At 44.9% G+C, this 25,598-nt stretch overlaps 1 protein-coding gene across 3 annotated transcripts in view; it reads right to left on the minus strand.

The window, feature by feature from the left end:
- Positions 1–25,598, minus strand: part of hsf4 (heat shock transcription factor 4) — a 100,568-nt gene that overhangs the window by 20,356 nt on the left and 54,614 nt on the right. For 2 of the 3 annotated variants that reach the window (XM_068049639.1, XM_068049640.1), the window contains exons 4-9: positions 21,750–21,874; positions 20,962–21,037; positions 19,926–19,990; positions 5,640–5,739; positions 4,613–4,746; positions 397–612 (exon numbers count right to left, since the gene is read on the minus strand). In XM_068049639.1, coding sequence (XP_067905740.1) covers positions 397–612; positions 4,613–4,746; positions 5,640–5,739; positions 19,926–19,990; positions 20,962–21,037; positions 21,750–21,874 — 716 coding nt within the window. The remainder of the gene's footprint in view (positions 1–396; positions 613–4,612; positions 4,747–5,639; positions 5,740–19,925; positions 19,991–20,961; positions 21,038–21,749; positions 21,875–25,598) is intronic. The other variant, XM_068049641.1, reaches the window with a different exon arrangement.

A 25,598-nucleotide genomic window follows, 5' to 3' on the forward strand; every position in this document is an offset into this window, starting at 1 on the left:
CAGACACTAACTTGAAAAACCAAGCCCACAGGAGCAGCTGGTGATGGAAGGGATGGGCTGATGGTTATTTTTATGCTTCCATAAAACATGTGCAGTTTCAGAACTCCCTTACTGCAGAATGTGGCTGCCGTATGATAATGGCTTAAACTTGAGTATTTTTACACACTGCGCTGTTCTGAGACAAAGTCATAAGCTCTTGTTTACATCACATTCGTGTGGTTTTAAAAGTATCAGTCTCTCCTATACTGTACTGGTGTTATGTAATAAAATTGCATGCTCCATTGGAAATAATCTTGTGATGCTCTTGAAACTATGACACTTGCCCCATTGTGCCATTTATTTTTGTGTCATTCCACTCATTGCTATATGAACTCTCACCATTGTGTGCAGTCTCACCTCTCTAAAGCAGCTATCGTCCCCCTCTTATCCGGATGCTGCACTGTGTTGCATGTCGGTCTGCCCTCCAGAACAGACTCCACAACTGATACTGGTAATACAGGTGGTTCCAGACACGCACCACATGGGTTCCCTGGAACCATTGCATCAGCTGGGACCTGGATTCCACCCCCTGGACTGGCCGGCTCCTCCTTAATAACCATCAGGCATTTCTCCCTGTACATCAAGACATTTGAAAAATAGTGTTGACGGTCTTTGAACCTAGGCTGAATCATCACTTTTATTAAATCAGTCCCACAGAAATGTGAAGTAGCCTTAAATCAACTTAATCATGTAACTAAGTGGCATTCATTTGCAAATATCTCTAGGTTGACAATTCCCTATCATAATAAGTGAATTGTGTAACATGACATAGGCTGTTGTGATATCGTAATCAGAAGTCTCAAAATTCTATTTTCACCAGGTTCAGACGGAGCCTGAAGCTTTTGTGGTAAAGCCTGGAGTTCAATCAAATCAATCCATTCTCCAGTCTCCTGCAAAAAAGCTAGAGCTGGAATCTCTCTCTCTTTCTCTCTCGCAGGAAGGAAAATCAAGAATGATCACAATCACACACAAACTACCAAACGATTTTACAACAGTTCTGGAGCACAGAAAGAAGAGAGTGAAATACGTTCAAAATAGAAATGGACACAACGGGCTGAATTTTATTAGCGCATCGCAAATCGTGGCAGAGCGCTTTGAAGTCGGCAGTCTTCAGTCGCAGATGCGCCGTCGCTGAGCTCCCACGATGTTTAGCGTGGGGGCTCATTTAAATGGAGGGGGCAGAGCGGCCGCCTTCAGTGATGTAGAGGGGGCGACTGCTCCATCCCCGGCAACGGCGTCCGGCACCATTTTTAAAGGGCTTCAAGCCCTTAGAAGAAAGTTGAATTTTAAAAATTATATTAAGGTGATTGTTGTTAACAAAAATTAAATGAAAGCGGGAGGCCCTTTTCCATTCCCCCCCTCCCACCCCATGTTTACTTTTGGGCCTTTATCACCAAAAGTAGTTTTATTCCCAACCCATACTTTCCCCCCAACCTCATAACATTTATCCTTCAACCCTATCCCACCATCTCCACAGCCAATACAAAGTGTTTTCCCTGCTCCCCCCACCCTGCCCTGACAATTTCACTCCTCACCCTTCCCCACCAGTGTCACGCCTCGGAACTCCGAACAGAGTTCCGAAGGCGCGGGAGTTCTGGCCAGCGACCGGAATATCGGTGTGGAACAGCCGCCAGGACAAGCTAAGTTGATTTGCATCTTTTTAACTTACTTTTAACATTTTATGGGACCTCCGGCGTCGGGGGTCGTGGTGGACCTCTCCCAGAATAATTTTCTGGGACCCCTCACCACGGCCTCGATGCTGGAGGCCTCATAAAATTCAGCCCAACAGGTGGAAACGCTTTAAAGATGGATGTAATACTGCATTTTGTAGTAAATGGAACATAATCCACTCGGCACAATCAGGATCTTAGAAACTCATACACTAATTTGCTTTTTTCAGTCTTCTGGAACTTTTCTTTCCAAATATATATTTTAACTTTGGCTTAAAACATCATGGATTATTACCACAGAATTCACCTGGAACTTTCACAAATCTGGGTGGTCCTTATGGCTGTTTTGGCAATATTGCCGATTCAGTAAGAAAAATGGACTATATGAAGCATGGCAGTATTGAAATGATGAATAATAATCAGAAAATACATCTACGTGACTCCAAGTGTACTTCAGTCTCAGTGTAATCCACCCCCCACAACCCACTCCACTTCCCAACCTTCATTCTGAGCCACATCCAGCTTGCTAAATACCTCAGATCAGCCATAATCTAACTGAATGGCAGAATAGGTTCAAGGGGCTAAATAGCCTCCTCCTGTTCCTATGATGCTCACTCTCTCTAGATTCCCTGGCAACATATCTGTGCAGGAGTTAATTGGGCCTCAAACTCTCAAATGCAATACAATGGGCTGGATCAGTGGCGAGCTTAAAAAATGGCGGCCCACCCATGTGGGCCGCACACCAAAAAGCCGCCGCAATCTCCCGCGTGGCGGCTCATTTAAATAGCCAGGGCAGCCCGCTTCCCCCAATCACGTGAAGGGGGCAGACTGTCCGTCCCCGGTAATGGTGTCAGCTGCCTGTGCACAGGCGCTGGTGCCATTTTTAAAGGGCAGCTAGCCCTGCCGGTCAATTTGAATTTTTAAAGCAGTATCCCCCCAAAGTTTATGAAATAAATTTCTAACGCCCCTTTCCCACCCCCCCCCCCCAATAACAATTACGTTAAGTATTTGCCCTTTCCCCCTCAAAACACTTACCTTTTATATCTGACCATTCCCCCCCCCCCTACAGACTGCACAAAATTTAAAGTTCACCCCCTTCCCACCATTGCCTACACCCATTACATTTATTTAACTCCATCTCCACCCACCCACCCCCAAAGAAAATATCAACTCCTCCCCCCTCCCCACCAGTGTCACACTGGCATTCCCTGGACGAGGAATTGAAGGCGTGGGAGTGCCGGCCGCCACTCTGAAGATCGCAGTGGGTCCGTAAGATCCCAGGGAAGTGCATTGTAATTTATTCACTTAATTAATTTACATACTTAAATCCGGGTCCTGTTGCCCAGCGGCAAGGGCCTGCCACGGAGCCTTGCCGCCACTGGGAGAATCGGGCCGGGCCCTCCCAGCATCGGCCTTCATGGCGGACTGCTGCCGGAACCATTTTCCAGCCCCCCCCCCACTCCACCCCGCCACGGATCCAGACGTCATGGGCTTGGGAAAACCCAGCTGATCTATTTTGGGCTGTTTCTTTAGAGGTTTCTTTTTCTATAAAGTATGGATGGGAAACAATTCCTGGAATAGAGCGGGCAAAAAGGCAGAGGAGTCGAGTGAAAATTCAACCCTTTTATGGACCTTAACTTTTATTTAAAAAAAAGCAATATAACAATTGTATTGGAGATAATATGCATTCCTTCTCTTCCCCCTTTCAAAATGGGCTGCTCGGCTTTAAACTCTGTATTTCTGTATTCAGTCACGAATACAAACAAATCGGTATCACAAGAACAAATTATACTACCTTAGATCATTACATGAACAAATAGGACTCAGGGATAAAATTAATTAGAACATTCTGTAACTGAGGTAAAGGTTTAACTGGCATTGCTATTAATATTCCATGGAGCTGCGAAAGATAAGAGTTTATTACTTTAACCTTGTTCTTTAGAAGAAAGACTTGCATTTATACAGGATCTTTCATGATCTCAGGCTTTCCCAAAGTACAGCCAATTGCATAATTTGGCAGTGCAGTCACCATTGTAACATAGAAAATGCAGCAGCCAATTTGCACATAGCAATCTCCCAAAAACAGCAATGTGATATTGACCAGGTAATCGTTTTAGTTACTGGGAGGTATAAATATTGGTCAGGACACCAGGATAACCTCCTTGCTTTTCTTCAGATAATGCCACGTGAATTCATGTGAAACAGCAGATGGGACCTTGGTTTAATGTCTCATCCGAAAGATGGCCCCTCTGACAGTGCACCACTCCCTCAGTACTGCACTGAAATGTCAACTTAGATTGTGCTCAGGTATCTGGAGTGGGGCTTGAACCCACAACCTGACTCAGAGGCATGACTGCCCATATTGTTATGACTCAGAAGCAACTGTGCTACCAGTGAATCAAGGCCAGCACCTTATGTATAATTCTCACATATAGACTTTCAGTAAAATGTAGATAGGGATTTTTTTCCAATTTGCATGGCAATAAATTTCATAGTCTGTAGACTGTATGGAATTCAGTTTGAATGTATATACAAGTTTTTCCACACTGCTGCTCTGCCCATATTTCACCTTGGCAGCAAATTGGCGAATGTGAGGGAAGGTGACTTTCCTCTTCCTCTGAAAGGGCAATGCAGCTACCATGTTTTCTTTTAATATAACAGCAAAATACTGCAGATGCTGGAAATCTGAAATAAAGGCAGAAAATGCTGGCAGTACTCAGGCCTGGAAGCATCTGTGGAGAGAAAAACAGAGTTTACGTTTCAGTTCTGATGAAAGTTCATCGACCTGAAATGTTAATGCTATTACTCTCTCCACAGATGCTGCCAGATCTGCTGTGTATTTCCAGCATTTTTTGTCTTTATTACCATATTTTCTTCTTGAGCCCATGGTGCCATTAACTCACCTCTGCTCCTCTGCGGCAGGCTGAATGGTAGCAGTGTTGGGTGGGGGCAGCTCCGTGACATCGGAAATGATTGGCCCGCCAGGAACAGGGCTGTCAGTGTAGGTATTAGAGCAGGAGGTGGCTTCTGTGGACGGCTGGAAATAAGGAGTGACCAATTCAACAATATTACCAATCTAACATCATTAATATTTGTAAAACCATCATCACAGGACCTGCAGGTATGTCCAAATATTACAGAGAAGGCTGAATGCTGCCAGAAAATGAACTTGCATGCATCCTGAGTAAGCGTAAAATCGGTCTTAAGTATATTGTAGCTCACGGTGACATAGTCCACCAAAAATCAGTATCTAGGGTCAAACAAGAAGAACAGGCACTTGGGTGAGGTATCAAAAGGCTTCTGACATCCATAGACACAAACTTCAGCAAGAGTCAGCACTTTCAGGAGAGGAGCACAGATAAGGGAGTGGTGGAGGAGGAGCAGAAGGTCTCAATTATATGAACACCACTCAGATGCACAGGTCTATCAGGGACATGAGATCCTTAAATATATCATATCATAAAAGATTAGCATTATAACTGAAATAAAAACAAGAAATGCTGGAACCACTCAGCAGGTCTGGCAGCATCTGTGAAAAGAGAAGCAGAGTTAACGTTTCGGGTCAGTGATCCTTCTTCGGAACTGACAAATATTAAAAATGTCACAGGTTATAAGCAAGTGAGGTGGGGGTGGGACAAGAGATAACAAAGGAGAAGGTGTAGATTGGACAAGGCCACATAGCTGACCAAAAGGTCATGGAGCAAAGGCAAACAATATGTTAATGGTGTGTTGAAAGACAAAGCATTAGTACAGAAAAGGTGTTAACGGACTGAATATTGAACAGCAGCAAGTGCAAACATGAAAAAAAACTGCATTATAACTGAACCTCACTGTGATCCCACCTTCCAGCTGGACTGAATGAGCCGAACAATATAATGTCAACCAGTATTTATAATTGTGTTGCCTTGATGCCAGCAGGCATTCACTTACTGACTGAATGAAATATGGGTCCTGAAGAGGTTCTATTGATAGATGCCGACCGTATTTAGGCACAGGAGGAGCAGAACTACCGTCATCCAACATCAGAGGTCTATTAGAAGAACAAGGACATTGATCAAATCCAGTATCTTGTATTGATACAGAACTAAACCCTTCAAAACATCACATTGATATCTATCTGGACAACTGCACAACCAGGTGGTGCAGTTTACAAGGAGGCCAATGTTTTAGGGAGATGGTCAAAACCGTTCAAATTAAATAAAGGATACTTGCTCAAACTCAGTGTTCATAACTGGTTACCTGTTCGCAAATAACATGACATTCGCTCCACCCAAGTGCCAGGCAATGACCATCTCCAACAAGAGAGAATCTAACCATCTCCCCTTGATGTTCAATGGCATTACCGTCGCTGAATCCCTCACCATCAATATCCTGATGGCTACCATTGACCAGATACTTAACTGGACCAGCCATATAATTACTGTGGCTACAAAAGCAGGTCAGAGGCTGGGAATTCTGTAGCGAGTAACTCAAAGCTTGTCCACTATCTACAAGGCACAAGTCCAGGGTGTGATGGAATATTCATCACTTGCCTGGATGACTGCAGCTCCAACAACATTCAATAAGCTCAACACCATCCAAGACAAAGCAGTCCGCTTGATCAGCAACCCATCCACCACCTTCAACATTCATTCCCTCCATCATACACGCACAGCGGCAGCAGTGTGTACCATCTCCAAGATGCACTGCAGCAACTCGCCAAGCCTCCTTAGGCAGCACCTTCCAAACCCATGACCTCTACCACCTAGAAGAACAAGGTCACCAGATGCATGGGAACACCACAACCTGCAAGTTCCCCTCCAAGCCACACACCATCCTGACTTGGAACTATATTGCCGTTCCTTCACTATCATTGGGTCAAAATCCTGGAATTCCCATCCTAACAACATAGTTGGTGTGTCTACCCCACGTGGACTGCAGCGGTTCAAGAAGGCAGCTCAGCACTACTTTCTCAAGAGCAATTAGGGAAGGACAATAAATGCTGGACTTGTCAGCAATGCTCACATCACATGCAAGAATAAAAGTCCACTAAGTCACGAGTAACCTATACAGCATGAGGCGATAGCTACAGTACCAAGCGCTCAAGCTATAACCTATATTTTAATTGAGAGGTTCAGATGATCTATATAATACTAAAGGTTTTGTGTCTAGCATGTGCCTGATATGTCACGCTTAAAGTGCTGCTTCAGTGGTGTCACCATTCAGGGTATCACTCTCCCAAAGTGTCCAATACAGGTTGGGTCAATGAAGCATAACTGCTTCAAATTACCACATCTTTTAAGTTACCAAGGAACGATATGACGGCAAGGACTGAATTTAGTGATCCCATTGCGGGTCTTGGTAGCAGACCTGGAAGTAGATGCTGTCGTTGCCTATGGCACGTGCTGCCAGCCTATTGTGATCATACAACGGGCATTACATAATAGAGGAGCAGGGCCTGTCCAATCACGTGACGGGGGCAGGCTCCGAGGTGGTGATTGCGGCGTCAGATGACTCAAACGCAAATGCTACTGGCCCTGCTTGTATTGCTGCCTTTCAGTGAAACACCGATTCTGGAGTGCTGCTAGAGCCGCCTTTGGAACTGCTAGACCACCCTCCCACTCTGGAGAAGGGCATACCACCCTACGGATGGAGCAGGAGCAACTGGGCACTATGTCTGAGGGAAGACATCGGATGACCCTACAGTTTAGCGATGCCTCCCTGGAGATTCTCCTCTTCAAGGAAAAGGAAGGAGGTCCTCTCTCCAAGGGACGGCAAGACGAGATCCTCCTGCCTAACTAAACAAGCCTGGATGATGATCACAGAGGAGGTCAGCAGCTGTGGGGTCACCCCACGCGACTGGGTCCAGTTCTGCCAAGGTGAGTGCTTCATACCTCTCTCCTCTTTGGGGATTGCGTGTAGCTACACATGAGGAAAGGTGACATGGGAGGGAGTGACCACAAAAGCACTGGCAAGGGGGTTAGGCATCACCACATCCTGGAAGATGCATGGCTGCATCTCGATGGGAGATGAGTTTCTTTCACAGCTCACTCCCATGATGTCCGCCTGAGTGCAGACATTGGGAGCAGTCATGTGGAAAACCCCAGCTGGAGATGAAAGGCTGCCACTAGCATAACTGTTCTGTTGCTCTTCCTGAGAAGTCTTAATAAGTCCCTCTTTCCATTTGCAGGACAAATGGGCACATAATGCCAGGGAGACCTCGAGGAGTGGCAGAGGCATACCAGATCTGTGTCCTCTTTCCACTGCTGAGGCGGCGGCACTGGAGCTAATAGGGCCAGCAGCTGTTCAATAGCGGATGGTGATAGGAGTCTCCACAGAAGAGAGTGAAGGTTGACTTCAATTGACATCCTACACATTTCTGGAGATCCACATCATGCATGGTATCATGACAAGACCTTGTTACGATCAAGATGGGAGGAGTGCATTGTTTATTTTGTCCCACTTCTCCACAGATCACAACATATATTTATATTTTCCCACTTACCGATACAGTCAGTCAATCATATACTCTATTTTTCCCAGAGTAAAACAAACCAACCAGGTTTCTTTAATAAGCAACAAAATGATCAGTTTATTATAAAACAAGTTCTTAACCAGTACTGAAGTAAAGCATTAACACACAGACTGAAATATAAAAATTCCCTTTTTACTTTAGCCACACACACACACACAGACACACACACAGGTTAACCGGAAAAATAAAAGGGATTTTTGTTTTAGAGCTCTAGTACAAAAAAACAAAGAAAAACTTAGGCTGAATACTTGCTCATTCTTGAAGAAAAAACAGATATGGAAAGATGTCCTTTGTTTTGGTTTGGTGTGCCAAATGCATTTAGATGGCTGTCACTAGGATCTTCCTAGAACAGTTCTTTGCAGGCGATGTTGAAGATCAGTTTGGGTAGGCTTTCCAAGAAATGCAGCAACAGAGGTTTCAGATAGGTCTTACAGCAGAAATGCTGCAACAGGGGTTTCAGTTCCCACACATTCGATACGCAGGGTTTCCTCAAATACAGGAGGGAAAAGGAGACTGACACACTAGGTTTCTTTCAAAGCGAGAGAAAGAGATGAGCTGGCTTTCCTTGGCAGGCAAAAACCAATTGTCTTCCAAGCAGTTCACAGTCCAATTCACTGTCCAAAGTGAAACTAAAACAATGTCACAAGAATCAAGCATCCTGACCCCTATAAATTTTGATCAGTCACTTCTCTGTAAACATCTTCTCCAAGTCAAAACAACAAGCTCCCTGTTGATATTTTATCTGCAAACAGGTGCCTTTCAGTAAAGGCTTGTTTATAAACCACGTCCAGAAACCTTCTGGTGACCTCTTTTAAAAAACACAAAGTTCAGCATCTCTTTAAGCTTCCAGATGAATCAATGTCCATAATTCAACTATAGGTCCTTCAAAACATATTTAACAAAAAAATAGAAGCACTCATGTAACTATCTGCACAGCCTAACCCATAGATGTTTGTGTTCTCTCATGCAGGTCGGCTTCCGCAGGAGACTCCAGCTAAAGAGGGACAGCCGTCAACCTCTGAGGAGAAGGAGCAGTCAGAGGATGCACATGATTCTCCTGCACCTTCCATCAGCACAGAGTCATTCGCATTGGTGGGTTTGCGATCGGCCTTAGAATCAGGGTCACAGCTGGCTGAGGCTGAGATAGCTGGAGGACCGTGGGTGGCCAGGTCCATGCTGAGACATAGCCTGATGATGAGCCTTTGCTGTCGACAGCACAGAACATGCTGGAGTTGCAGAGCGAGGTAAGGGAACATCTGGTGGAGCTGCTAGAGGCAAAGCGCAGTCATCCACAGACAATGGAGGACTCCATCTATGCCATGAGTACTGCCATGTCTCAGGCGTGTGAGCACCTGGCTTCCTCCATTGAGAGATTGGCAACCCTCATGGAGAGCCAGACCCCACAGATGCACACAGACCTGCACACCATTGCCTTGGCCGTGAGCTTTAGGCAGCAGTGACAAGAGAAGAACGAGGCACCTGGAGTCTTCTCCAGGCCCTTGTCCTTCTTTGGTCAGCAGGGAGCTTCAAGTGAGCCTTGAAAGGGAGGAGAAGAGGCTGACCTCCACATCTGGGGGCTGTCCTCAGGGTGCTCTGAGTGTTACTCCGCCCCTCTGCCAGTGAGCCCAGCTCCAATAGCTGCGACAACTGAGGCGGCTCCTGTAACTGTGCAGGAAACCCTCAGGCAGCCGGGGCCCTCCAGGCCTCAGGCAGCCAGAGGAGGTGCGCCAAAGTCATCCAGGCCAAGGGGCAGCCTGATCTGCAGCCTGCCTCCATCCCAGCTACTAGCGCAGGGGTCACGCCTTGTAGAGCACTTGTAAACATATTAAGAAAAGCACCTAGACACACTTGGGTTTTCACGGGTGTTTTCAATTTTCTATTTATATTGTTTAATAAACCTTTGTTATTACTGCAGTTCACACTGAGCATTTCACAACAATTATTCTTTCATGCTTGAATTGTGACCTGCTGCTTTCACCTTTGCTGTCTCACTGGGCTGCCAGTGCAGGCGCAGGCTGCGTTTGGAAGCATCTCAGATGTGCCAGTGTGGTGAAGCTGCGCAATAGGCATGGAACCCTGATAGACAGCAGGTGACAGACTGAATGCACTAAAGTTCACTTTGAAAGGCCATCATGGTGGCTGGAAGCGGGTAAATATAAGATTGTCTCTTGCCTCCCTTGCCCATCTCTCAATGTGCCCGGCCTCTGGGATTCAACATCCAGTACTGCCCGTTCATTAGCATCCTGCATGTCCTCCTCGTCGGTTGAGGCCTGGCGATCAATCATGCTTTCTTCATGCAAGGCTGCCTCCCTCTGCAGTGCTACATTGTGCAGAGCACAGCAGACCACCACGATACGCGAGACCCTGAATGGGGCATAGTACAGGGCTCCACCGGATCAATCCAGGCACCAGAATCGTCCCTTCAGCAGCCCAATAGTCTGCTTGATGGTTGTTTGAGTGGAGCCGTGGCAAGTGTTGAACCTCTCCTCCACTGCATTGTGAGGGTTCCTCATAGGTGTTAGTAGCCGTCTCTTCAATGGGTATCCCTTGTCCCGAGAAACCATCCTGGAAGGCGAGCAGGGGGCCTGAAAAGCTGTGGCACCTGGGATTGTTGAAGTATGTAGGCATCGTGGCTGTTTCCTGCAGGAAATGCTTTCAGTGATCGCAGACCAGTTGAACATTGATGGAATGGAAGCCTTTCCTGTTGATGAAGGCAGCTGACTGCTCCATTGGAAACACCTTGCACCTGGGGGAATCCAGCGATGGCCCCAGTCGATGGCCCTCTCTCCCTGACTGTCATGGTCGGTCTGGTAGCGCACATAGTTGCCAGCCTCTTGAACAGGGCGATTACCTCCTTGCTGTGCTGTTACCAGCAGACCCCCATAAATTTCCCCAGTTGATCCCTAGAAAGGGCCAGACGCATAAAGGTTGAGTGCTGCAGTGATCTTCAGGACCAATGGCATAGCGTGACCCCCAAATCCCATAGGTCGCAACTCGTCCTGCAGCAGGACGCATAGGTCAGTGCTGGTCTCCCTGGCGATCCACAGTCTTCACTGACACTTCTGCTCGGACATTCGGAGCTGAATCAAGGCTGCTGTCACTCTCCTCTTGAAGCTTCACAGGCAGGCACAGCTGCCTCCTGGCCCTCCCTCTGTCAGAGGCGCTGCATCACGCCACGGGGGGTTCACAAAGACAGGGTGTATGAGACCCATGCCAGCTGATCAGTAGGCCTCCAGAGCATTGTCCTTGCACAGACAAACTTGCTTTGGCAACGTTGCTTTTGCTACTCGCCATGGAATAAGCGCTAATGACCCTCAGAGCCCACCCTTGCAGAAAGCCAGCCCAGCACCCACTAACATGGCCACTGGACCCTCTCACCCGAGACCTAGTCCATCCATGCAGAGTGCACAGCACTGCAGGCCAACAATGGCCTCTGCTCTCCAACCTGCCTGCTCTATCCGTTGCTCTCCATGGCTGCCTTCCTGTGTTAGCACTGAGGCCTCGCCTCGGTGCCACCACCTTTCAACGGCCGGGGATCTAAAGGCATGTGAGGCCTGCCTGCCGTTCATTTAATTCCAAACCCCTCCATTGAATCACAATCAATTGTATGCTAATGTATTACAGCGGCCTGCTCAACAATTTCAATTGAAGTCCTGTTGCATACGGGTGGCAACACCTTGGGGTTTTCCTGCCACTGACTAAATCCGGAACCGACGTCACAACTTCAGATTTCTGGGCAGGCACATCGTCGCTATTTTCTGGCCCCCACACCTCCATTCCTGCTCTTAATGGCCTCACTAAATTCCACCTCGAGGGTAAGTGAATCAAAAATTAACAAAATATACCAATGTGGAATGAATGAGCAATCACATCCTTCACTTTTCAAAAACCATCCGATTGGCTGGCAGCTCTTGGGGGCAGGGCCTCATTCTGTATAGTCCCAATAGCAGGCAATTAATTGTCTGAGGAACGTAAAATGCAGTCAGGGATTCCACGACCTGCGGAGCTGGGGTTGCCCCTGACTTTCTAGCTAGTAGAAAGAGCCACCACAGCCCTGTAAAATCCTAGCCATTGATACAGATTATAAATAGCTGAGACGCAAGTACTGATCCTTGTGATACCCTGCTAATTATAGCCTGCCAGCCTGAAAATCACCCATTTGTTCCTACTCTCTGTTTTCTGTCTGTTAACCAGTCCTCAATCCATGCCAAAATAATATACCAAATCCCATGAGCCCTAAATTTGTGTAGTAATCTCTTGTATGACACCTTATCGATGCTTTTTGAAAATCCAGATGCACTACATTCACTGGTTCCCCCTTATCCATCTTACTAGTAACATTCTCAAAAAATCCCAATAGATTTGTCAAACACGATTTCCCTTTCATAAATCTGTGTTGACGCTGCCCAATCATATTATAATTTTCTATGTGCCCTGCGATCACATCTCCAATAATAGATTCTAGCATTTTTCCTGCTGCTGATGTCAGCCTAACTGGCCTATAGTTTCCTATATTCTCTCTCCCTCCTTTCTTGAATAGCAGGGTTACAGTTGCTCCTTCCAATCCATGTGAACCATTCTAGAACTTAGATCAAAAACAATGCATCCACTATTTCTGTAGCCACCTCTTTTAAAACCCTAGGGTGTAGCCCATCAGGTCCGGAGGATTTGTCAGCTTTTAGTCCTATTAATTTCTCCAGTACTACTTCTTTACTAATTTCCTTACACTCCTCTTTTTCAGTAGACCCTTGGTTACCCATTACCTCCAGAATGTTTTTGTGTCTTCTACCATGAAGACATATATAAAGTATTTGTTTAATGTCTCTACCATTCCCTTATTTCCCATTATAATTTCTCCTGTCTCTGCTTCGAAGGAACCCACATTGACTCTCAAATATATTCCTTTTTACACACCTATAGAAGCTTTAACAATCATGCTAGTTTACTCATAGCCTATTTTCTCTTTATCAGTTTCTTGGTCATCCTTTGCTGAATTTTAAAATCCTCAGGCTTACTACTCTTTTTGGCACTTCCTTTAACTTAATACTATCTTTAATTTTTCTTGTTTGCCATGGTTGGACCACTTTTCCCGTGGGGTTGTTATTCCTTAAATGAATGTATATTTGTTGCGAATTATGAATTAATTCTTTAAATGTCTGCCATTGTTTATCTTTTAATTTAATTTCATAATCTACCTTAGCTAACTGTACCCTCATAACTATGTAGTTTGCTTTGTTCAGACTTAAGACTTTAGTTTCAGACTCAACCAAATCACTCTCAAACTCAATATCAAATTCAAACATATTATGATCACTCTTCCCAAGAGATTCCTTTATGAGAAGGTTTTTAACTAACCCTGTCTCATTGCACAATACCAGATCTAAAATAACCTGTTCCCTATTTCATTCCTTGACATACTGATCTGGAAAAGTATCTTGAATACCACGAATTTGTCCTCCACACTATTACTGCAAATTTGGTTTGTCCAGTCTATACAAAGATTCAAGTGCCCCATAAGTACGGTATTACCCTTGTTATATGCACTTCTAATTTCCTGATTTATACTGTGTTTGACACTACAAGTACTGTTGGTGGCCTATAAATTACTCTCCTCAGTGTTTTCTTAGCTCCATCGAGATTGATTCTGCTGCTTGATTTTTGAGCTAAGATCCTTTCTCTCTACTGTTTTTACCCTAGCCTTTAGTTTCAGGGCAATCCCTCCTCCTTTACCATTTTGCTTATCTTTTCTACAAGTCAAATATCGTGGAATATTTCATTTCCAACCTTGTCATTCTGCAGCCATGTCTCCTTAATGGCAATTAAATCAAACCCAATAACTTCAATCTGTGTTATTAATTCATCTGTTTTGTTGTGAATGATTCACACATTCAATTATAGTGCCTTTAGCTTTCATTTTTTTATATTTTTCCCTGATGTCATCCTAGTCATTAATGCCCCATTACCTTTGTTAAGCACTCTGTCCCTTCCTGATTCACTCTGCTTATTTTTTACCCAAATCGCTACTCTGCTCCACTACCTTGAAGTTTCTCTTATTGCTTTTGAATTTACCCTTTCCTGAATCCTCCCAACCGCACCCCATTCCCACCCTGCCACCAACCCTTTATTAGTTGAAAGCCCCATCTACGACCCTAGTTATTCAATTCACCAGGATACTTTCCCCAGTTCTGGTGCCAGTGCCCCATGAATTGAAACCTCTGCCTCCCACACCTCTCCTTCAGCCACGTATTTAACTTTCTAATCTGTTTGTCCCTATGTCAATTTGCTCATGCCTCAGGAAACAAGTCAGATTGTTATTAGCTGGTTACTAAAGTTGTTAGAAATTTCTGCAACATTCTCCCCATGTGAGCTTATCCCACCACCTGGAGCTTGGGACCTAAGTTGGAAATTTCACCTGGTAACTGGAGATTTCCAGTTTCTGCGGATAGAGAGAGAGATGCATTATGGGAGGTGTGGTTTTCCCCATGCTGTTGTGGAACTACAATACCCAGAGTGCACCACGACAACCCATGTCACATGACATCCAGGTGCCAAGTTCCAGAAATTCTCATTCCTGTAGAGAATTTGTGTGTGTGTAGAGAGAGAGAGATAATGGGAGTTGTAGTTGTCATGTTGCTTGTGTACAACAGTAGCTATAAATGTGAGTGATGGCAAAAAAAATCCAAAATAAATCATTTTTCTCAGTATTATATACTAATTTTTTTCTTTCATGGAATGTGGGCGTTACTGGCAAGGCCCTGACAACTGAGTGGCTTGCTAGGCCATTTCAGAGGGCACTTAAGAGTCAACCACATTGCTGTGGGTCTGGAGTCACAAGTGGGCCAGACCAGGTAATGACGGCAGATGCCCTTCCCTAAAGGACATTAGTGAACCAGATAGATTTTTACGACAATCGATGATAGTTTCATGGCACTATTACTGAGACTAGCTTTCAATTCCAGATTTTTAAAATTAATTAATTGAACTTATTAATTAATTGAATTTAAATTCCATCAGCTGCTCTGGTGGGATTTGAACCCATGTCCTCAGGGCATTGGCCTGGACCTCTGGATTATTAGTTCAGTGACATTACCACTATGCCACCGTCTCCCCCTAATTATCTATTAAACAAAAACTTTTGTTTTTGATCGTTTCCTTGGTGTCACTGAAGGGGAGCAATATTAATGCTGAGACCAAACATGCGTATTGATGAGGTGTTTTGATGCAGATCTGAAACATTGCACTTAGAGTCAGGTCTGGATCATGACAAATGACCATATGGTCATTTATTGGTCATTTGGGAAATACATGTGTAATAGAGTCGCCAACCTGATCAGGATTGTTCTAGGTAGGAATTAAAGATGAATCTTTTGGACACGGCTGCAATCAGCGCAGGAGAAAAATCATGAGGCGTCACAAAATGGTACGCTTTTTAATATTCTTTCAATACATTCATTTTTTAGTCATGAAAACATTAGAGATGGGAAGACAGGCTGTATAACTGGCTGGGCAATTGGAGGCAGGAGATTATGTTATGAAACCTACAGGAATTTATCTAAGCAGATTTGGCAATCCTAATGGATAATGCTACAACGCAATGGAGTTAACTTTGACTTTAGACGCTAGTGTAAATCATGCAATATCAACTTGTTTTTAAAGGAAATCCAGAGAAGTGTTTGATGGATGGTTGAGCCTGTAATATTGCATGTTTTACGTTATTGTCTAAAGTTAATATGACCCTCAACAGCTTCAGAAAAAAATACACCATGGGAAATATGAGGGAGGCAGGCCAGAGAACAATTTGCTTTTGTAATGATGTAATTAATTGTTGCAAATCGACAAGGGATGAAGAAACAAACAAACTACTTGATCTTTAGTACTAAGTGAAAACTTATTGTAGAGCAAAATAAAATTATAATGTAAATTACTCAGAACAAGAGGTTTTACGGGAAAAAAAGCAAATAATTCTTTGCATTTTAAGCAAGTTTTAAAAAATGTTAGGTAAATATTACACCTGGAAAACGTATCAGTAAGGTATGTAGTATTTTGATCACAAATCTGTCCCATGATATGATTAGATTTAGATTAGAGAGAGATACAGCACTGAAACAGGCCCTTCGGCCCACCGAGTCTGTGCCGAACATCAACCACCCATTTATACTAATCCTACACTAATCCCATATTCCTACCAAACATCCCCACCTGTCCCTATATTTCCCTACCACCTACCTATACTAGTGACAATTTATAATGGCCAATTTACCTATCAACCTGCAAGTCTTTTGGCTTGTGGGAGGAAACCGGAGCACCCGGAGAAAACCCACGCAGACACAGGGAGAACTTGCAAACTCCACACAGGCAGTACCCGGAATCGAACCCGGGTCCCTGCAGCTGTGAGGCTGTGGTGCTAACCACTGCGCCACTGTGTTGATTTCAGTGTTGATTTTAATCCAGCCTGCCTGGCAGCAGCAGTGTGGGCAGGGCTTAGGAACATAGGAAGAAAGGAAAATAGGAACAGGAGTAGGCCATTCAGCCCCTCGAGCCTGTCCCGCCATTCAATGAGATCAAGGTGCGGCACAGTGGCGCAGTGGTTAGCGCCGCAACCTCACAGCTCCAGCAACCCGGGTTCGATTCTGGGTACTGCCTGTGCAGAGTTTGCAAGTTCTCTGTGTGACCGCATGAGTTTCCGCTGGGTGCTCTGGTTTCCTCCCACAGCCAAAGACTTGCAGGTTGATAGGTAAATTGGCCATTATAAATTGCCCCTAGTATAGGTAGGAGAATTGAGGGAAGGTGGGGATGTGGTCGGGGATATGGGATTAATGTAGGATGAATATAAATGGGTGGTTGATGGTCGGCACAGACTCGGTGGGCCGAAGAGCCTGTTTCAGTGCTGTATCTCTCTATGACTCTATGGTTGATCAGAGGCCTACCTCCATATACCTGCCTTTGGCCCATATCCCTTAATATCTTTGCTTAACAAAAATCGATCTATCTCAGATTTTAAATTAACAACTGTTCTAGCTTCAACTGCTGTTTGTGGCAGAGAGCTCCAAACCTCTACTACCCTTTGCGTGAAGAAGTGCTTCCTAACATCTCCCCTGAACGGTCTGGTCCTAATTTTTAGACTATGCCCCCTAGTTTTAGAATTTCCAACCAGTGGAAATAGTTTTTCTTTATCTCGCCTGTCTTTTCCTGTTAATATCTTGAAAACTTCGATCAGATCACCCCGTAACTTTCTAAATTCTAGCAAAAACAGGCCTAATTTGTGTAATCTCTCCTCGTAACTTAACCCCTGTAGTCCAGGTATCATTCTTGTAAACCTACTCCCTCCAAGGCCAATATATTCCTTCCTAAGGTGAGGTGCCCAGAACTGCTCACAGTACTCCAAGTGGGGTCTAACCAGGGTTTTGTACAGCTGCAGCATAACCTGTGTCTTTATACTCCAGTCCTCTAGATATAAAGGCTAGCATTCCATTAGCCTTTTTGATTATTTTCTGCACTTGCTCGTGGCATTTTAAAAATCTATGCACCTGAACCCCCAAGTCTCTTTGGACATTCACTGTACTTAACCTCTTCCCATTTAGAATGTACCCTGCTCTATCCTTTTTTGGTCCAAAATGGATGATCTCACACTTGCCCACATTGAAATCCATCTGCCACAGTTTTGCCCACTCACCAAACTGTCAATATCTCTTTCAATTTTATGCTATCATCTAGACTGTCTACAATGCCGCCTAACTTTGTATCATCAGCAAATTTGGATATATGACTTACTATGCCTGGCTTACATTGGGTTCCCACCCGCCACCTAACAACAACTTGCATTTATATAGCACCTTTGATGTCGTAAAACTTCCCAAGGTACTTCACAGGAGAATTATCAAACAAAATTTGACACTCAAACACGTAAGCAGATATTAGGAGATGCAGGAAGGTTTTAAGGAGCATCCTAAAGAAGAGGTATTGAAGAAAGAGGTAAAGAGGTGGAGGGGTTTAGGGAGGGAATTCCAGAGCTTAGGACCTACGCAGCTGAAGGCACAGCTGCCAATGGATCCAGGGATTAAAATTGGGGACGTGCAAGAGGCCAGAATTGGAGGAGGAGAGATCTCGGAGGATTGCGGCAAGGGAAGGCCAGCTGCTCCAGAGGGCAGTGGGCCTAATTACAAGGCAAAGACATGACGCCACTGGGGTCCGTACGGCATTTTAACCACAGCCAGCACATTCTTGGACTAGCCAGCGATAGCTGGCGGCAGCCAGGATCCTGGCCAACGGAGGCCCAGGTAAGTGAGATTTCTTTTAATGTTTAAAAGTTCCTTGTGGGCCAGGAGGAACAGGAGTACTCCTCGTCGCCCCACAAGGATACCATGGGCCTACTCTGCCACTTCCCCCTATCACAGACTTTCCAATCCCCGACCCCCAATTCGTTACTAATCTTGACAGGGATTGTTTTTGTGGCAGTGACCTAACACTCCTCCAATTTTGACTCATGCTGGCTGATGGTGATGCCATTCCTGCCAGCACTAGGCAGGAGTCAGGATAGTCGCATGTAGATGAGGCCCAGGATTTAACATCTCCAGGCCTCACGCTGGACTGGTCACTGGCCACTTCAGGCCCCTGATTCCCACCCCAGATTAAAATCTCTCAGTCTCATGTTGGATGGCTCACCGGCTGCTTTGGCCCCCGAACCCCCAATTCTCAGCCAAAGTTAGAATCAGGGCTAGAGCTTCAGTAAATTTGCTGTACTGAAATAAAAGCACCTTCACATTTAGGCTGCAGCAGGACTGCAATAAACATCAAAACCTGCACTCGAGATCATAGACTAACCATGAAAAATAGTGTGAGAGATCTACCATTATATACACAACCGCAACCACTTCAAAAGCAAGCCATTGGTTGTTTCAGTGCTTTTGGCACAATGGTCTGCTTCTGCTCCTGAAGACCTGATAAGATACTATATAAATGCAAATTCTATGCAGAGAGACAAAGAATGTATGTGTATGTGTATCATACCTGAGAGTTAGTTTCTTGCAGAAATCCCATCTAGAGATACAAGTGATATCAGATACAGCAACAATAAAGCTTGTATAATTGATAACCATCATTTGAATGCTGACATTAGAATGCATTCTTGAGATTGTTCACTACCTTCTGCTGCTTTTAATTATCACACAATTACTATGGCTTGTTGCTGCACACAATATGCATAATGATATTCCCAGGATAAGGAAGGGGTGGTAAGGAAGTAGGTTTAGTTTGTATTGATAGCCCACATGCCATACACCACTCTAGGCTTCTACAGGCTGGCCCTGGGAATTGTAGTAGTTTATATCTTCTCAAACATCAACATTTCAAAGTGCTATTGAAGAAAAATGATCAGCTTGCTACTTTTAAGTTCTGAGTTTCAATGATCACTATCTTCTTTCTCCATGCTCCAGCAGAATTCAGTAGGAAACAAATATTCCTCTTAGCCTCAGGCCCAAGTCCTGAGAACAATAGAGCCTGAGTTGGCAAGGTTCATTGTATAGGATGGGCTGATATCTGCTCACCGCAGCAGAGAGTGCTGAATGAACTGGGTCATCAGATCTTACTCAGCATTCTGAACCTATTCACTCAGCGTTCACATGGTAACAGGTCATCTGATCGTTCAGAATCAAGCCTGTACGGTGAATGGGGATCAGTCACACTCTGCTGCTCTCAATACTTACAGCTTTCTCTTCAGCCCGATACTGTTGTGGTTCGATTGGAGCTGGCTGAGCAGGAACTGAATCAGCTGTTAACAGAGATCAGAGGCAGGTGTTAGCAGGGTGAGTCAGCACATCATTATAAGGCAGGTCACTCACCAACAATGGCTCATTTTCCCTACCTAATATTAATCATCAGGGCAAGAGTAATGTCAACTGAAGAAATTCTAACCCCAACCACACACCCTCAATCAATCCTGCAGTTAGCTCTCTTCCCAACTAAACACCCATCCTCCAATCAATTCTTCAGTCACCTCTCTCCCCAACCACATATGCCTCAACTAACTCCTCAATCATTTCCTTTGCAACTATACAACCACGCCTCAAACAATCCCTCAGTCACCTCTATCCTCAAGCATATACACAACCCTCAAACAATCTTTAAGATCCCCCTGCAGCATACATCATTTTACAGTTTAAATGGCAGGCAGGCAGACTCCCAGGCCTGTGCCAGTGTCATGTTAAAGGTATGAAGTTGAGTACCTTGTACCTTGGAGAGGGAAGGAATCACCAATCAATTTTTCTATGTGGAAGCCTCTGGCCTCTGTTTTTCACTTCCCCTGATGGTTATGAACTACAATATAGATAACAATGCTGCACCAGTCCAGTGTGCCAGCCTGATTTTTAATTAAAGTACTGGAAATGTGCATGAAGACCCAGGATTTTCTCACTGTTAATGGGTGAGGTGTTGCAGTGTTGGAGCACAATCACAGGATGTTAGAAAGCTTCATACACTGAATTTCTAGAGTCACTTGTGCTGTTATAGGACTGCATCAAACAAAACGTAGGTGTTGCTCTGAAGGGGCAGAGGGAAAAATCAGAGGAAAAGATGACTTCTCTGCATCTCCTAGTGTCTAGTTTTAGAGATAAGTTCCCAAGGACCTGGGAGCAGGTGCCCCACAAATTCGCCCAGCTCTATATAGTGGAGGGCAAAGAAGATCAACTGGATTGAGAGATCCTGGAAGAAGGGGGAGGCAGAGGTCTGAACAGGACCTCTCACCTTGTTGATCACCTTCTGCTGCTGGGCATGCTTCTGTCGAAGAGACACAACCTCTCGCCATAGAACTTCATTCTGACTGAAGAAAAACAGAGTATTAAACAGATGCCAGTAGTAAAGGCACCCATACTGAGACACAGAATAAAGTGTCTCACAGTGACCCAAAATAAAGAGAGTCTCACTGAGAGCATGTATACGGTGAAACATAACAAATAGCATAACAACAGATACACTGGGTGTGACAACCAGCTCTCCCTCAACACCCAGTCCCAACTCCAAGCCTGTGCTGGTCTTCAGTTCATTTCCAAACTGTCCCACTTTTTTAGGAGTAACTGGGAGAGAAGGGAGTAAATTTTGCACTTATCAAGGATGTTTCTGTTTTCACCCTCCTGCACCACCCCTTCTCCTGGTCCCATCAGGCACAGCATGGGTTTGCTGCAAGGAATAGCTCCTGCCACATTACTCGAGTATTGTACTTTCATTCCTATTTGACCAGTGGCACATCTATTTTTCAATCCTTAGTTATAAAGGCTTCTAAATTTAGTGCCAAATTCTGGTTGATTTATGTTGTGGAATCACATTCATTTGGAAGTGGATTGGGATTGTCCAGACACGTTTCACATAGGAAAATTATACTTGCCAGGGAGATACAGTGGGGTTCAAACCCAGGACCTAACGCTATCTTTATCACCCACTCCCCCAAATGGATGGATTTAACCAGATTTTATTCTATTATGCTGCAACCCAGCTGAATTTGATTCCACCCCAAACCCCCACAGACAGGTACTGACTGTTTCATGTCCTTTAGTCGGCAGTCCATGCTCTCTTGATGACCTCGCATCAGCTGCATGTCATACAGCAGCTTGCTGACATCTTCCTGACGCATCTTGCTCTCTTCACTCTTCACAACTGACACCTAGAGACGGAGGAAATGGAGATGGAGTTAATGATGGCATTGTACTAAACCAAGGAAAAGCAGACATTTGGTGTACATCCCTGGGATGGCAGGATTGTCTTATGAAGACAGATTGAGGAAACTGGGCCTGTATTTTCTAGAGTTTCGAAGAATGAGAGGTGATTTCATTGAAACTTACAAAATTGTTACCGGGCGTGACAGGATGGATGTGGATAGGATGTTTCCCATGGCTGGTGAGTCTAGAACCAGGGGCATAGTCTCAGAATAAGAGGTAGGCCATTTAAAACTGAGATGAGGTGGAATTTCTTCACTTAGAGGGCGGTGAATCTTTGGAATTCTCTACCCCAGAGAGCTATGGAAGCTCAAAGGAGTCATAGAGTTATACGGCACAGAAACAGGCCCTTCGGCCCACCGTGTCCGGGCCAGCCATCAAGCCTATCTATTCTAATCCCATTTTCAAGCACTTGGCCTACGCTATGGCATTTCAAGTGCTCATCTAAATACTTCTTAAATGTTGTGAGGGTTCCTGCCTCTAACACCTCTTCAGGTAGTGTGTTCCAGATTCCAACCACCCTCTGGGTGAAACTTTTTTCCCTCAAATACCCTCTAAACCTTAAACCTCCTGCCCCATACCTTAAATCTATGCCCCCTGCTTATTGATCCCTCTGCTAATGGAAAAAGTTTCTTCCTAGCTAACCTATCTATGCCCCTCATAATTTTGTATACCTCAATCAGGTCCCCGTCAACCTTCTCTGCTCTAAGGAAAACAACCCTAGCCTATCCAGCTTCTCTTCATTGCTGAAATGCTCCAGCCCAGGAAACATCCTGGTGAATCTCCTCATCACCCTCTCCAATGTAATCACATCCTTCCTATAGTGGGGCAACCAGAACTGTACACAGTACTCCAGCTGTGGCCTAACTAGCGTTTTATACAGCTCCATCATAACCTCCATAACTATGGACAAGTACACCAAGGTCCCTTTGACCCTCTGTACTTCCTAGGGTCCTACCATCCATTGTACACCACCAATTTTTGTGTCATCTGCGATCTTACTGATCGTACTTCTTATAATCAATCTAAATCATTAATGTACACTACAAACAGTAAGGGTCCCAGCACGATCCTTGCGGTACACCACTGGTAACAAGCTTCCAATCGCAAAAACAGCCCCCTGCCTCCTGCCACTAAGCCAATTTTGGATCCAATTTGCCAAATTGCCCTGGATCCCATGGGCGCTTACCTTCTTGACCAATCTCCCATGCAGGACTTTATCAAAAGCCTTACTGAAGTCCATGTTTTACCCTCATCTATACACCGAGTCACCTTCTTGAAAAATTCAATCAAATTTGTTAGACAGGATCTCCCCCTGACAAAGCCATGCTGACTATCCTTGATTAATCCCTGCCTCTCCAAGTGGAGATTAATCCTATCCCTCAGAACTTTTTCCAATAGTTTCCCTACCACTGATGCTAGACTATAATTACTTGGTTTATCCCTACTACCCTTCTTGAATAATGGTACCACATTCACTGTCCTCCAGTCCTCTGGTACCTCTCCTGTGGCCAGAGAGGATTTGAAAATTTGTGTCAGAGCCCCTGCTATCTCCTCCCTTGCCTCATATAACAGTCTGGGATACATCTCATCTGGGCCTGGAGATTTATCCACTTTTAAGCCCGCTAAAACTGCTAATACCTCCTCCCTTTCAATGCTAAGTTGTTCAAGAATATCACAATTCCCCTCCCTGATCTCTACACCTTTATGGTCCTTTTCCATAGTGAACACAGATGAAAAGTAATCACCTACGTCCTCCGGCTCTAGACACAGATTGCCACTTTGGTCCCTAATGGGCCTACTCTTTCCCTGGTTATCCTCTTGCCCTTAATATACTTATTAAACACCTTGGGATTTTCCTTTACCTTGCCCGCCAGTACTTTTTCATGCCCCCTCTTCGCTCTCCTAATTACTTTTTTAAGTACCCCCCTACACTTTGTATACTCCTCTAGGGCCTCCGCTGTTTTCAGCCCTCTGAATCTGCCATAAGCTTCCTTTTTGTTCCTTACCCAATCTTCTATATCCCTTCACATCCAGGGTTCCTTGGACCTATTGGTCCTACCCTTCACCTTTACGGAAACATGTTGGCCCTGAGCTTTCACGATTTCCTCTTTGAATGACTCCCACTGGTCTGATGTAGACTTTCCTACAAGTAGGTGCTCCCAGTCCACTTTGGCCAGATCCTGTTTTATCATATTGAAATCGGCCTTCCCCCAATTCAGTACCTTTATTTCTGGTCCATCTTTGTCCTTTTCCATAACTACCTTAAATCTTACAGAGTTATGGTCACTATCCCCGAAATGCTCCCCCACTGCCACTTCTACCACTTTGTCCGGCTTCATTCCCGAAGATTAGGTCCTGTACCGCCCCTTCTCTTGTAGGACTTTCTACGTTCTGGCTCAAAAAGCTCTCCTGGATGCACTTTCAGAATTCCGCCCCCTTTACGCCTTTTGCACTAAGACTGTCCCAGTTAATACTGGGGAAGTTGAAATCCCCTACTATTATTACCCTTGCATGTTCAAGACAGAAATCAATAAATATCTGGATACTAATGACATCAGGGATATGGGGATAGCACAGGAAAGTGTGTTGAGGTAGATGATCAACCATGATCTAACTGAATGACAGAGCAGGCTCGATGGGCTGTATGTCCTACTCCTGCTCCTATGTTCCCATGTTCCTAAGAGCTGACTGCAACCCTGTGACAGAACATTCATTAGAGACAGCACATCCCAAGTTGGAAGAATGCTGATCAAATTCTGCTTTTCATTTAAAACCTGAAAAAATCTTCCTTCATCTTTTCTCTGCAAATTCTTTGTCATTTTTAAACAAGCTATATTGTAGATTTTCATCAAGTTTGTTCAAATGTAATCTGTGCATTTTAAATACGGAAGTAACATTCATCAGCAGAATTGTCACTTTGTTTGGTTTATTCCTCAGCCTCCATCCCTCATCAACAAAATGCTTCAATCTAGTTTTTGTCTTTCATTTTTGTCCCTATCCTCCCCTCTTCTGCTGGAGGTGCCTACTGTTCCACGAATGCAGTTAAAGAAAGACTTGCATTTATATGTGCATTTCACAATATTCAAGACATCCCAAAGTGCTTTATAGCCAATGAAGTATTTTTGAAGTAACTGCTGCACACGGCAACATCCCACAAACAGCAAAGTAATAACCATAACATCTGTTTTAGATGTTGGTTGAGGGATAACAGACAACTGTTAACTGAGAACTCCCCTGCAAATGGTGCCATGGAATCTTTTCTGTCCACCTGAGAGAGCAGACAGGGCCCTTCAACAAAAAGGCCCTACAATCCACTCAGCACCTCCCCCAGACCCCTAATCCCACTCAGCACCTCCCCCTGAGCCCTAATCCCACTCAGCACCTCCCCCTGAGCCCTAATCCCACTCAGCACCTCTCCCTGAGCCCTAATCTGACTCAGCACCTCCCCCAGAGCCCTAATCCCACTCAGCACCTCCCCCTGAGCCCTAACCCCACTCAGCACCTCCCCCTGAGCCCTAATCTGACTCAGCACCTCCCCCAGAGCCCTAATCCCACTCAGCACCTCCCCCTGAGCCCTACTCTGACTCAGCACCTCTCCCTGAGCCCTAATCTGACTCAGCACCTCCCCCAGAGCCCTAATCCCACTCAGCACCTCCCCCTGAGCCCTAA

This window comes from Heterodontus francisci, chromosome 17 (genome assembly GCF_036365525.1).
Source record: "Heterodontus francisci isolate sHetFra1 chromosome 17, sHetFra1.hap1, whole genome shotgun sequence".
In the NCBI taxonomy this organism is placed as follows: Eukaryota; Metazoa; Chordata; class Chondrichthyes; order Heterodontiformes; family Heterodontidae; genus Heterodontus; species Heterodontus francisci.